The sequence below is a fragment of the Dryas octopetala genome, chromosome 4 (assembly GCF_963921425.1).
Source record: "Dryas octopetala chromosome 4, drDryOcto1.1, whole genome shotgun sequence".
Lineage (NCBI taxonomy): Eukaryota > Viridiplantae > Streptophyta > Magnoliopsida > Rosales > Rosaceae > Dryas > Dryas octopetala.
This window is the reverse complement of record NC_141369.1, coordinates 331,360-346,279: the sequence shown is the minus strand read 5'-3', so window position 1 is coordinate 346,279 and position 14,920 is coordinate 331,360. Positions and strand designations below refer to the sequence as shown.

The window sequence follows — 14,920 nt, the reverse complement described above, 5'->3', positions numbered from 1 at the left end:
CCAACATTCTTATTTTACCCAACAAAATTTTTAATCATATAAACGGACAATTATGTCCCATGATGAAATGACCATTGAGGACAAATGCAACTTAAAAAAAAAAAACTTTGTTTCGTTCTATACCCAACATCATATCTTCATCTTCAACTTCTTCTATAACCAAATTACAATCCTAACCAAAGTTTTGACCTCATATCATCCAATCAAGTGTTTTAACCCGAATGGAGGGTCAAATCATTATTTTCGAGGCTCCAAATGAGGTATGTGTGTCAATTTTTTGCATTGTTTTGTGGGTATTAAAAGCTTGAGCAAATTTAGATTCGCGCAGTGTTCGGTGGACCAGTGTCGAACATTTGCATTATGTTCGGCAAGTGCCTGCTGAACATTTGCATTTTATTCGGCAGACACCTGCTGAACATTTGCATTATATTCGGCAGGTGTCCACCGACTAATGATAGGATGTTCGGCAGGTGCCCACCGAATAGTGCAAAAATGTCTAAAATTATCACACAACCATTGTTCGGTGGGCACCTGCCGAACATCCTATCATTATTCGGTGGGCACCTGCCGAATAAAATGCAAATGTTCGGCATTGGTCCACCAAACACTGGGCAAACCTAGATTCGTTCATGGCGTTCAGAACACAAAAAAGTTTGCAGACAACCCTCGTTTGAAGGCTCTCAAACGACAATTTGACTCTTTATTCGTCAAAATAACCTTGATTGGATGATATGAGGACAAAAATTAGTTTAGGGTTTGAAGTTTAGTTATGAGAGTGAGGTTGAAGGTAAGTATGAGAGGGAGGGATGTTGGGTATTATTAATAAGGGTATGATAGTGATTTGGGTTGGGTAAAATGAGAAAATATTAATTTCAAAAAAGTGATGGTTGGGTAAATTGAGAAGTTGGGTAAAATAAGAAGATTTTTGGGTATGTATAGAATTTTGTGCATGTATTGACATTAGAAATTGTTGCTTATAGTTTCCTGCATCTCCACGGCTTTTGTGCATCTTACATTCTTACTAATTAACTCCTTAATTGTTATATTATTTGTGCTGTTCTCAAGTGAACAAATCTTTTATTAAAAAAAAAAAAAGGCATAATTGCACTAATAGCTCACTTACTTTTTTCAAAATCTCAATGTGGTCCGCAAGCTAAATTTTGTTGTAATTTGGTCCACAAAATGTCTGACGTGTTCCAGTTTAGTCTATACCGTTAAATCATGTTGGATGCCTGTTTATTTTGTCCACGTGCCATGCATATAGGCTTGCTTTGAGGGAGGAAATTGTTTGTTCACGTCACCTAAATAAACAGAAATCCAAAATAATGACGATTTGGACTAAACTGGGACACATCAGACATTTTGTGGATCAAATTGCAACAAAATTGTTTAAGGTCTTTTGAGAAAAATAAATGGAATATTGGTTCAAACTCTTTTCCCATCATTACATATGAGTATCTTGACGAGCGCTTTGCTTGCGTATCTGGCCTTTTTTACTGTATATTGAGTCATTGAACCTTGATATTTTATAACATTCCACTCTCCCCACGATTTAAGAAAGTGGATTTTATTTTAATTTTTATTGGTTTCATTTTATAACTATACCCTTATTTATTTGATTGTTTTTATGTGACTATTCCATTTAATAGAGGACATTTTAAGCAATATTATTTTTTGTGAAGCCTGTAACACAAAACTCTCATTCTGATTTTATAATAGTATAAATAGTATGAGATTAAGATTAAGATCTTACTTTTAAGTTGAGCAAACGGTTTTCCATCATTACATATGCATTCATGGGCTTCATCCTTTCCGATCAATATTCATTACAATTAATCTAAAACTCTAGCTAGCTGCTCACAACATGTACTCACTTGAACACCAATTGCAACTACAAGGATATATCACAACGAGATTATAATTGAATATGTTCACCGACATTCTGATAATTCTGGGTAGTCATGATATGCTGCTAGGTGTCACTCGTGATTTGTGAAATAAAGAATTAATTAATAATTACGATTTATCAATAATTCTTATTTTATAAGTGTTTCTAATATTAAAAGATGTTAAATTTCACTGCCAGAAGAATTAGAACCTAAGAGGTCACACTTTATATAAGAATGATGACCAAGAAATAGAACGGTAAATGAAAGATATAATTAATTAAAGAGATTAATTGATTATTGTGTTGTAATTAATTATTGAGAATAATTAATTAGAACTTCAAATTGGATTTGGGCTTGGTTTTATAATTAATATTTGGATCTGACATATGCAAAGCCCAAGCAAGTTGGATTTTATGCAAAGCCCAAAATCATAAAAATAGATATTTATATTTTGGAAATAGTAATTACAAATGTATAAATATATGTATGTATATAGATATAGATATATACAAGAATGCTCTAAAACTAACTGGTTAGTAAGTTAATACAAAGCTAACCATCATGTTGGACACACCGCACAATGTAATCTCAAAATCCGAACCGTCTATTTTTTAGGCTCTACTTTAAAGATCATTCTTGTAAAAAATCTCCAAAATCAGAAATCATTTAGTCATTTGATTATAACAACAACTATTTATATGCTTTTATCGAAAACACTGATCGTCTATTTATTTGATCTCAATTAGATGACTAAATGATTTCCGATTTAGTTGATTTTTTGTAATGATGATCTTTGAAGTATGACCTAAATAATTGACGGTTTGGATTATGAGATTAGTTATGTGGTGGTCCCAAAAGTATGGTTAGCTTCGTATTAACTTGCTAACCAGTTAGTTTTAGAGCACTCATCTAGATATATATATATATATTATATGGATTATTGAGATATTGACTTGGTAAATTAGTTTTGGATAAAACTAATAACCAAAGTATGATCAATCAAGTTTGACTTGGTATTTTATTTAGGATAATTGAGAAATAAAATGAAATATCCCAACAACTCAATCCCACCCAATATGGCCGGCCAACTATATACTATAAATAAGTGTTATTTATCCTCAGTAAGTATGTGAGAGAGTCCACCTAATGTTCTGACTTTCAAGTACGTTCTTTCTCTTTCCTAAGAGTTTGTGAAATAGTAGAAAAGAAAGTCAAACCACTCACATAGGCAGTTGGCTATACATAGAAAGAAGAGTTTTGATTGTGATCTAGCACTCTTGATCATCTCTCTCATCTACCTTGCTTGGATCACATTCTTGTGGACTATTCTCAGAGGCATGATACTTGTGGTGCTAAAGGTGAATCCAAAGGTAGAAGGAAACCGCCATGGACAAGCATAGCTCCATTAATGAACAAAAAAAGGTATTTCTTTATCCTTAAACATGTATTGAATTTCATATTTGTATATGATCGTATCTTGGTTATGAGTTTGATAAGAAAAAATTTAATTGTTACTTTCTGCTGCATTTTCTATAATATGTTGATATTATGATCAATCTCATAGAAGATTTTCCAACAAATCCTAATTGCATAGGTGTGAACTCGATTATTCAGCTTAACTCGAGGATTGGCCATGAGAGTAGAAGCACCAGAAATGTGTCGTTTGAGAGCTAAACATTGCGTCACCAGCCATCCTAGGATGCTGAAAATTATGATGCAAACAAGGAGTGACCATGACAATGATCATTACCAACCCAATGACAATCGTTAGTGATCTACGGCGTGGGAGAGTTGCGACGACTTTTGTTGAAGGTTAGGTTCCAATGGTGAAGGCTCAACAAGGTGTGGGAGAGGAGACAATGGCTAGAACTGGATGGAAGAGCTTGTGTCTGATCTTCCACCACAAACCATGACAAAGATCTAACACGAATAACAACACGTGTTAGAACTAGTACTAGTCCTAAGTTGCCATGTGTCACTACCCTAGCCTTGCCACGTGGAAGAAAGCTACAACAAAGTCAAAACCAGTCAAAAGGGAATCATGACTTCTTGGCCGAGAACACACTATCTCGGCCCAAGTGATCACTCCGGCTGTAGCGGGCTACTCAATAACTTGGGCCGGAGTGAATCAGCAGACATAGAGAATATAGTGATTTCATGAAGGGAACAAGACCTGAAAAAGGGATTTGCACAATAGCTGGCAAAAGGACAAATGTGGCATGCATAAAGTTGGCGATGGTACAAAGATTAGGTGGGCAAAAGAGAATCAAAGTGGGCCCTACACGTGTAAGGCATCCCTTAGAAGGTAACTTGAAACCCTAATCCGGAAAGAAATATAAAAGCCAAGCTACAGAAGGAATGAAGGCATCATCAAACCTACACACAAAACCCAAATCTCAAAGCAGCTGCTATTTGAATATTCAAAGTCTTTCTTTGTCTTGTCAATCCATTTTTTTCACTGTTTTGGCTTTTAGGTAGTCATTACCAAGTCTTGTTGCATTTTTTTTGTTGCCTTGCTATTTGTCTTTATTTCATCTTTCCTTAAAAGTGTAAACCTTTTTATGAACAGTGAGAAAGAGTTATTGTTCTTGATGGTTTTGATGTGAGTTGAATATGGTTTATTGTTAAGATATGTAGTATTTTGTCTTTATTTCTTTTATTCTTTTAAATAGTTAAAGCTTTCCTTTATTTTCTGGGTATTGCACGCTTGTTAAATCCACCTTTTCAAATCCATTTACTTTACTTACACTTTACTTTATTTGTTATTTAGAACTTCTAAAATCTTTTCCTTTATGGTCACACAAACATGATACGACTGGGGATTGAAACATGGTCATATTTGTGGTAAGAACCACCATCAACTACCAACCCTATCCCCAGTATATTGTATTTACTTTTCGATTTAAGGTATTTTTCTTTTACTTAGTACATGAAACACTTACCCCCATAGTAACTACCTTCGAGTTCAGTCATAGGGTAACCGTAACCACAACAAGGTGAAGTCCTAGCCAGCACTAGGCAAGAAAAGAATTTCGGCCAAGAAAACAAGATTATCTCGGCCCACAATCGCCTGATCACTTCTACGACCGTATCTTCAAGATCTTGGCTGGACTTGCTGTGTTTCTACCTCTGGCGGTGGCACACCCGCACTCCTCTTGCCACGTGGCATAGGCCCATTTTTGTGTCAAAACAACTTGGCTTTCTTCCTTTGCAGCAGTCATAATGATGTAGTTCTTTCAATAGTACGAGTTCTTCCTTCAATGGCATTAGTTCTTCACGGTAGTGATGAGACGTAAGAAATTGCATGTAAACCACTCCCTTGTTAGAAAATGAGAGAGGAATTACCGAATTACTTAAACGTTTTTATGCTTAATTACTTAATCAACTCTTAGTTGCATAATCAAAGGTTTAATTCATTCATATTACATAATACTCATATTCCCATAATCGAAAATAAATTATAAATTTATAATTGGTCAAATTTTCCAACACCCCCTCAAACTGGGGCATAAATAAATGGCCAACTATACAAGTGCCGAATTAAAGATCAAATAGCCATATTCTTCTTTTCAATCAGTGATGGTTGACTTCTATCGAGACCAAACCTTAGCCAACAATTTTTGTCCAAACCAAGCCAAGACGAAAGGGCAAGGAAGTAGTGGTCAATTTTTGTTTAGGAGAATCATTCTATATTCAATTGCTATTCTTCTCCATCTTGGAGGAATTCATACAAGAGTAAATGTGCAAAAGTAGGAAGTAAGTTCAAATAATAGCCTAATTAAGTTATTATAATCCTAATCACTCAATGAGCTTAATTGCCGGTAATTAGAATAAAACTAATACCAATCAATATCTCTAATATTTTCCTGCAAGTTTTCCTCACTACTGCGCAAAACTTCTTTACTATAGCATAGCAATGGCTTCACAAATACACTTGACTGTGATAATGGTACAATCAAGGACGAAAATATTAGAAATTCCGTAAATATTGATACTTAAATTTATGGTTACATCGACGGATATATTAATTTCGATAAATACAATTCTACAACGAATATATCGGCAATATCGTAAATATTATCATCCATGGGTACAATGACCGATTTCATCTTGCTTTATGTGAGTATCAAAGTGACACCTATATTAAGAAAGATTAAAAAAGTGCAGTAGCTTGGAGCATAAGACTTATTTATCTAGCAATTAAGTGCTGTTATAAGAATGATCTCTTGCCATGAACAGCAGAATAAAACATAAATGTTACAAACGGGACCAGCTTCCATTTACAACAATGAGGATGATATATATCGTTACAGGATCAAGAAGTCCAGCGTCTCCCCCATGCATTTTAAAGTTTGTGTCCGAAATGTCTCCCTCTTTATACAAGTCGCTCCAAGGGAAAGCAACATAAACAACCAAAATCACTAAATGGGAGCATGAACGAAATTTCCTTCTAAAGTAGCATGACTCCAGTTCATCAAGCATTGCGGGGAGACAATGGAAAATCTTTGTATTCATGGTATTTACATTTAAATGGTTCTTGTTCTTGGTGATCCACTGGGTGTTTGGGGTTTAAGTAGAGGTGCTTCCCGCCAAGGATCAAGTGTGTATGATGTGTTTGGTCTTATTGTATATGATGAGAAATCACTCAAATTGTAATTACCCTGTCCCATCATGGCATAAGTTGCGTGAGGAGGAGAGAGAAAACAGCTCTTGTGTGCCGGTCCATATTGTCGTAAAGGGCTTGAACAAGGAGATACAGGCAAAGATGTCATCCTTATATTCTCCCTGCATATAAGAAATGATCAAATTTTTGTTTACATTATAAAACATACTACAGACAACAGAGATGGGGATATGAGGGGGAGAATGTTATTACCTGGGGCTCCGTACAGCTCTTGAAGTTGTGACTGTGGGTTTTGTTGCGTGATCTGCATCACTCGATGTGATGCTTGTTCTGTTGGAATGTAGCTCTAATATTGGCTGCTCAAAAAGAGAAATGACAAATAAATCAGGTTGGGCATGAACCTGATTTTGATAGAAACTTTTTAAGAAATAATAGTTTATCATTTCCAGAAGTCGGCATTGATGACAAAATGCCAATAACTTGTAGAACAATTTTAGTAAATATTTTTTTTTCCTTTCAAAAATACTTCTGTTTCAAGGTATGATCTGAAAAATCTCTCAAGTCTCATGTCAAAAGCAAAAAGATGTTGACAAATTCAATGTACATTAAAAGAAGCATACAGGAAGATATGATTATGAAGAACATTACATGTATGACATATTATAATGTGGTTTCCAAAGGACACGCAGGTCTAACATGTTTTTAACACATGAAGTATATCAAACTCTATTGAAACCACAGGTTGAGATTTCCACTTCAGAAAATGTTCTTCATTCACTTATAATTATCAAATGCTAACCATGAACAAAATAACCTTGTTGGATATATTAATGCCCCTAGATGGGTTTCACATTTTTTATTTGTTATTTACTTTTATAGGACACAGAATTTTATTATTGAAAACAAAACTTAAGGACAAATTACTGTGAACAAGTTGTCCACAACAGTAATACCTCAATGATAAATAAACAACCTATCAATGAACACACTTTCTATCACCAGACAGAATTCAAAATACAAAAAAGACTCTAAAAGAACAGCCGCTTTCCAATCTGCCCAAATAGAAGAAAACGAAATATCCCAAAACTCAGAAGACATAGAAGCCAAAGGTGAAGACCAAGATCTAACTCCTCCCCTTCCCGACAGTGATTCTCAAAAACCTTCTTATTCCTGTCCCCCCATTACCCGAAACACTGCTAGCACACAACCAATCCATACAACTTTTTAGTTTTTACCTTCTTACCCCATCAAACACCTTGTGCCTCTCACAGAAAAAGGGAAAAACACACTGGTATTACCCAACCCAAATTTACCTCTTTTTTTTTTGATAAGAAACATACTTTTATTAATAGAAAACAAAATGCACATCATAGTTGACAAGCTATTTACTATTGCAGAAGCTAAAAATTTACAGTAAAGAACAACTAAACAGAACATCAACCACCGATCGGGCTCTTTCCCCCCTTAACATCCGCAAATATCCTTCTACTTCTCTCCATCCAAACTACCCAAAGTACAGCCATCACAGCACACTTCCCCAATACCACACCCCTACTTCTCTACCCTCCAAAAAACTGATACCTCTTGGACAGAAGAGCAGCACCAGAGGCTGGGATTTCCCAACTAAGATCAGTCTTCTTAAACAGTTACGACCACAATGGGGATGCAACTGGACAATGAAAAAACAAATGATCTAAACCACAACTAAAAAGCCCGGACCACAACTGAAAAGCCCAAACCACAACTTAATACTATAGGACAGTGAAGACACCAATGATCTGAACTTTCACCCCTTCCTTTACACTTCATGCACTTTGTTCTAATGATTTCAACAATATATAAGGTCACCGTATACTAGAAAGAATTCAAGCAAGCAAAGCCTCATATAATATAAAAACACTATGTTGCCTGAAAAATGTTAATTGTTAATGCAATATTATGATCTAATTAGTACTAGGCAATTCATGATTCGGTCCTCATTTTAATATATTTTAAAACATGTAGTCAAAGAGATCTAAAAGGCTTTACCGGCGTCCTGCTTCCATCAAAAGCATACGGGAACGCATCCTTGGTTAATTTGATGTTAGAAATCCTTGTTGTCATTTGCTCTCTAATGAAAGGGTGGTCTAGCAGGTGAGACGCTGTAGGACGCTCTGATGGGTTCCGTTGCAAGCATAGCCTCACGAAACTCTTTGCATCATTGGAAAGATGATCAGGAATATCTGGAATATCTTTGCTGTTTCCAATTTTAAAAATTGCAGCCACCTGTTGAATCCAACATAAGAAAACAATTTTTGGTCCAACAAACACTTTGTAGCCGTTGATAAGAAAGAAAACTTGTAAAGCAAAAGGTCCTGAAGTTTATATCGCACCCCTTCATACTGGCTCCAAGGAGGTTTTGAAGTTGCCATTTCAAGAATCGTACATCCCAAACTCCATAAATCCACTGCGAGACTATAGCCATTTGTATTCATTACAACCTGACGTTTAAGATTTCATGAACATGAGAAAATCACACCTTGGTTGAACTGGATACTTGTGGTGATAAAAAACAAATGATCAAAGATGATGCTGACAGGAGAGAGGGCGAATTTTGTGTGTGTGTGTGTGTGAGAGAGAGTGAGTGATTGAGTGAGTGAGAGAGAGAGAGAGAGTACCTCTGGGGCCATCCAGTAAGGACTTCCCTTGAATGACAACATTGAAGTGCAATTTGTAATCTATTTCAAAACAGAAAATCATCAGATGTCTCAAAATTTCATTTAAGAGCAATAACAAGGAATAATAACAATTACATACTATTCTTAGACCTCATTAACCAAATGCAACTGAATTTTCGTTTTGAAAAGTCAAATAAAACTGTTAGATTGCATATATATCCATGTTAACAAGTTTGTTGCAAAGACTTTTTTCTTTTTTGATAAGAAATAAACTTTATTAATAACTTATAAAAATACAAAGTTGCAGACAAGTTGTCCATAGTATATAATACAATAATCCTATAATTTCCTATCACCCAGCTAACAGTACAAAAAACAATGATGACCCTTATTTAAGTACAGCCCTCCAATCTGCAAGAATAACAGAAAACAATAATTCCTGAAACTCAAGAGAAACCGAAGCCCAAAGTGAAATAAAAATTCCTCATGTTTCTCTCCAACCAAACCACCCGAAAAAGCCAACACCCCACAATTCCATAAAACCTCACCCTTGTAAGCTCTACGAAACACCTTATGTTTCTCAGGAAGAAAACATGCAGACTTTTCCTCTTTCTCTTTGGGGTCCAAATATTTGCTCTAAAGAGAAAAAGTAGACTTTTTTCTTCCGATAAAAAAAAAAAAAGTAAGAAAAGAGAACATGGACATTTTCCTCGTTGGGATCCAAATAGTTGTTATAAAGATAAATTATATTCCTCTCTCCTGTGTGTTCTTGAATTATAAAATGGAATATAGGTAACACTTTTCATTCCTACTCTTCCTAGACACATTTATGCTTGAGATGAATTAGCAAGTCTACGCCTTCATTACTTTACTAAGAACTTATTGGGCAGAAGATCAGATAAATTACATGTTTAGCCATGCCAAAGTCTGCCAACTTAATTTCACCATTAGGATCCACTAATATATTTGCCCCCTTAATGTCCCTGCAAGGAAAAACACATTACTAGGAAAAATTTATAAAGAGATTAAAGAGCGTACAATTTTAATTACAAACATTTTAATAAAAAGTTATCAGTATTAATGTAGAAGGTAAAACACCAAGATCCGACCAGAACTAACATGGGAAGAAGTAATACAAAAGGATTTCAAAATTAAAATTAATATGAGATATTACACATAACAAAAAAGGGGAACCGCGAATTCATATGGCCGACCCCCAAATGATTGGAAAAAGGCAAGGATGATGATGATGATATTGTCGGTAGAAGATCCACATACCTATGAACAGTATTTCTTCCATGTAAGTAGGCAAGACCAGATATAATCTGTCTAGTATAATTTTGAATCACAGGTTCCTTAAAAGGACCATATTCTTGAAGTAATTTATGAATTGAGCCACCAGACACATATTCCAGATAAACTGAGAGTGCATCTTCACCCTGAAAACATAACAATCCAGAGTTACTGTTAAAACAGTTTCTAATATTCACAACTAACCCATTTAATTGAACATAAACCTCTCTCTCTCTCTCTCTCTCTCTCTCTCTCTCTCCCCACACACACACACACACATAAAAATATGCATGCAGGTCAGTAAAAAGTGAATGAGCAAGTGTTTGCGGTTGCACATACATCAGCCTTTAAAGCAGTACCACTCTTACCAATTCACTTCCATGATATCGAACAATGTTTGGATGTGAGAGTTGACTAAGCAAATTTATCTCCTGTTGACAACAAAAAATTTAGATACATATCAGTCAACGACCATACAATCAGATGAAGAACTCCTAACCATGTAAATGCATAGTAAATGTTCATTAAAAACTCAAAAGAAAAACTGCAAAACTTGGTGGGGAGCAAAGCATGATATATCCAGAGATAATTGAACAAAAGAATTACCTGGTTCAGTTGCTTAAGACATTCTTTTGATGTCTGGTCATCAGAAACAAGCCTGACTTCTTTTATTGCACACATTTGTCCACTTTCACTGTCAAAGTCGCAAATGCAAATTTAGGGTAAGGAAATTGAAATAGAAAGTAAAAAAAAAAAAAAATAAAGAAGACTTGTCTGAAGTCCAGTTATTGTAAAGACAGATACTATGATACCCTCAATTTGCAATCCATTTTCATGCCTTAATGTTTTGTTTTTCTTGCCGAAAAATTCAAGTTAGTTCCCCAGACCAACAAAAAATTCAGTTCACTTTGTTTATCAATCAAGCACCAGGTAATCCACATAGAAAATCAAAGTTACCTGTTAAATCCGACATAAACATGGCCAAAAGTCCCCCTTCCTAAAAGCTTTCCCTTCTTCCATTTTGATAGTGCACAAGTTGAGTTTTCAGTGACACCACTAGTTCTACTATTGGGCAAGGCAGAAGGGCTAGTAGGAGAACCTGGAGGGAGAGGAAGTGGATGACATACGCCCTTCCCATCGTCTTGCTTCCCTGTTGGAGACTCCGAAATCATGGCACACAAATGTGGGTGAAGAGGAGATGTCGGGCTAGTTAGTCCCCTCGACCCAGGACCTGGGCTTCTCGGCGTCATGTTGAACTTGGGATCACCATTAACTCTGGGAATAATATATGACAATGGTAACATTTAGCAGTATAGAAATGCAAAATTAGTTTTTCATGTCAGTGCTCCTAATATCTCATATATAAGACTGACTGTGTTACAATTTTAGTTTATGATAAATTATTCAAAGGTTGAACTTCACTATTCTAATCATCACGTAGTCTAAGGATTTATCAACTACCAATCCAATAAATTGACAATTGATTCATTCAATTGAGCAAAAAGGGCAAAAGCGCGAATCGAAAAGCAGGGGTTTTGTAAAAAAAGCAACCTGAAAGCGGCAAATTGAGCACGGTCGTGCGCAATTGGTTGGTCCTCCGATGAGCCAGAGGAGCTGATGCTTGAACCAGAGATGGACCCAGATCCCAAGGCAAGCCCTTGATCATTTGCCAAGCCGTGCATGGATGAGAGCGATGGACGAGGCAGGGGATGGCCCTGCCTCTGCCTCTCGAAGGCGCCATCGGAGTCAAAACCCGAAAAGGCAGAAGAAGAGCCACCCACAGCCACAGCAGCAAAGTCCTTGCTGGGTCTCGGTGAACCACGCGATACGTCGTCAAAGCTCTTGGACTTGTCTTTGTCTCTCTTCTTATCGATGTTCTTGATCGAAGATTTGATCAAGTTGTTGCTGTTGTTGTGGCTGCTATACGGGTTTTTATGTTCCTTCTCTTGCTCCTGTTTGTTCTTGCTTGGTTTTTTTCCCCACCAAGCAGGCATTTTTAGCTGATCCAATATCAACTTCAGCTCTGAAAAACTGGCAGCCCAAAATCTATAATTTAATGTAATTGAGAAATATAAAAGGGTTAGAGAGAGAATTCAGGAATTTGGGACAGATAAAATCAAGGGTTTCGAATTGGGTTTCTGAGTCGATTTATATGGAAGAAGAAGAATAAGAAGAAGCGGAGACTTTTTGAGAGAGAGAGAGAGAGAGAAGAGAGAGAGTGTCTATGTGTGTGTGTGTGTGTGTGTGTGTGTGTGTGTGTGTGTGTGGGCCAGAGGCAACAGTGAGGAACAGCTCAGCGAAGAGCCTACGACAAAACAGAGAGTTGGGGACGGCAGCCGGTAGTTGGATAAAGCGGGAGAAATGACATAGCATTTTCCTAGAGACTAGAGAGGAGAGGGTGTGTACTGTGTACCGTCAACCGTGTCTACATGAATTCACTAATACAAACGAAGTGGGCCGGGTCGGGTTTGCCTATACAATCCCGGCTCTATTGGGTAAAACAAATTTCCGTCAAATATGCGACCGTTAGTTTCTTATAAGTATTGCTATTTACACACTATTTTTCCTCTCGTTACAAATCTCCTCTAATTTATTTATTGAATTACAATTTTAACCTTAATACAAATGACCACAAATGATAATTCACCCATTCGGCCACACTAAGTCCTGACCCCACCTTTGATCTAACACATTGCGTGCCGTCGCCGTCGCTATCGCCGACGTTCATCCTTCCCTCTCTCTCTTTCTCTCCCTCCTCTCCCCATTTTTCTCTCTCGCTTTGTAACAGCCTGGATTTTTGCAGTCCAATCGTGTTTCGACATGTGTTTTCGAATTTCTTTTGTTCTTAGAAACTTAAGATCTTCTTAAAGGGAATGAAGTTTCCTTTGTTTTGAGTAACTAACTTGTACCAATAGAGATTTAAAGTGGAGCTCTAGAACCCTTTAGTGTAATATTGGTGATTATCAAGTTGGATTATATTTTTGAGAATTAAAGTCATTGGTGTTGAATTTTGCTTAATTTTTTATGGAGATCAATTTATTGTTTTGAGTTTACAGGAAATTAGGATTAATCACTGCGAGTCCGTAGGATTTTTTGGAGTCTCGAACTAATTTTGGTGATTTAACAAAGTTTGAAAAAATAGGAAAATAGAAAAACAAAAAAATGGAAAAAAAGTTGACGCGGCGCCAAGTGGCGCGATGCCATTCGTCCATACGCGCTGACGCTGCAACAGCTGGCGCCAGGCGGACGAGCTCATGCTGAGCTCCCGTACGCGCGTTCCACCGGATCTCTCTCTCTCTCTCTCTGTTTTAATCTCAGACGTCCACCTTCATTTAAGAAGACTTGATCTTGGACGTTGATTGGGCTGAAAGACCGGCCACTGTAGCTCTGGGTTGGGCTAACCCGCGTGCTGGCTTTCGAGTCTACTCACGAGTTTGCTATGTCTACAAACGGGTTTTTAGTTGGGTTTTCTTAACCTAGTTCAACTTTTAGCCTTATTTTGAGCATTTTTAGTACACTTTGTCCCACATTGGAGATTTACAATTTGTTCCAACCCTCTAGTGCCTATAAATAAAGACCATTATTCCTCATTTTCACTTGCACCACCAAGTGAAGTTAGAGTTACTCACTCCTTGGTTATTTGTGAGTCTCTCGAAGAAGAGACATATCAAAAGGGAATAAATTTCTCATAGTTTAAAATTTTGGGAGTGCAAGGAGAAGACCCTAGGAGTGGAGTCTAGCTTTGGAGGTCTTCAACCAAGTAAATATTTTATTTATTTTCATCCTTATTTATTTATTTTTAGGCTTTAATTTTAGGATGTATATTTAGATTAATTAAGTAGGATTTATTTATTAATTAAGCATACCTAGCCTTGTTTTTGGAGACTTATTTATTTATGTAAGAGTAATTAACATGCTAGGATTAACAAGTTTCAATTGTAGAGATTAAATTGGATTAATCTAAATTATTTTAAGGTTTTGCTTTGAGTAAAATCAACTAGTCAATTAGTTTGACTTTAAGATAAAACTTGAAACTAGTGAACCCTTAAGTAAACTCTAAAGAGAAGAGTTTAGTCCGATTAGGACTAGAAACGAGTGACGTGTGACTAAAGGAAATGTCATATCGTCTTCCCTTATTCTGATTCGTCCCTAACTTAGAGTTTGTTTTCTCTTGTCATGTTTGTTTCTATCGGATTACCCAGTTACCTAGTTGCCGAGTTATTGAGAGGTTAAGGTTGCCGTATTTGTCTAGTTATGACGAAATTGCCAAAATAGGACTGTGCACGAACGTGGAAGGCTTGTGGAAGAGAATACTTGAAGTGCATTGAATTCCAGGTAGAGAGATTTATCCTACATTCATGACTATGAACTTTGTGTGTGTATATGTAGTTTTTAAATTGTGATAACATACTATTATTATTGTGATTGGTCTGAGAGTATGGGTAGTGTAGTACGTG

At 36.4% G+C, this 14,920-nt stretch overlaps 1 protein-coding gene across 1 annotated transcript; it reads right to left on the bottom strand.

The window, feature by feature from the left end:
* Positions 1-6,034: 6,034 nt before the first annotated feature.
* MAP3KA (mitogen-activated protein kinase kinase kinase 3) lies at positions 6,035-12,664 on the bottom strand. Its single transcript, XM_086240654.1, has 11 exons — positions 12,015-12,664; positions 11,421-11,738; positions 11,070-11,157; positions 10,832-10,894; positions 10,449-10,609; positions 10,078-10,153; positions 9,171-9,230; positions 8,886-8,993; positions 8,542-8,778; positions 6,766-6,869; positions 6,035-6,674 (listed from the first exon to the last, which is right to left on the bottom strand). The coding sequence occupies exons 1-11, from the start codon at positions 12,455-12,457 to the stop codon at positions 6,416-6,418; spliced, it is 1,917 nt and encodes a 638-aa protein (XP_086096780.1). The 5' UTR covers positions 12,458-12,664; the 3' UTR covers positions 6,035-6,415.
* Positions 12,665-14,920: the final 2,256 nt, after the last annotated feature.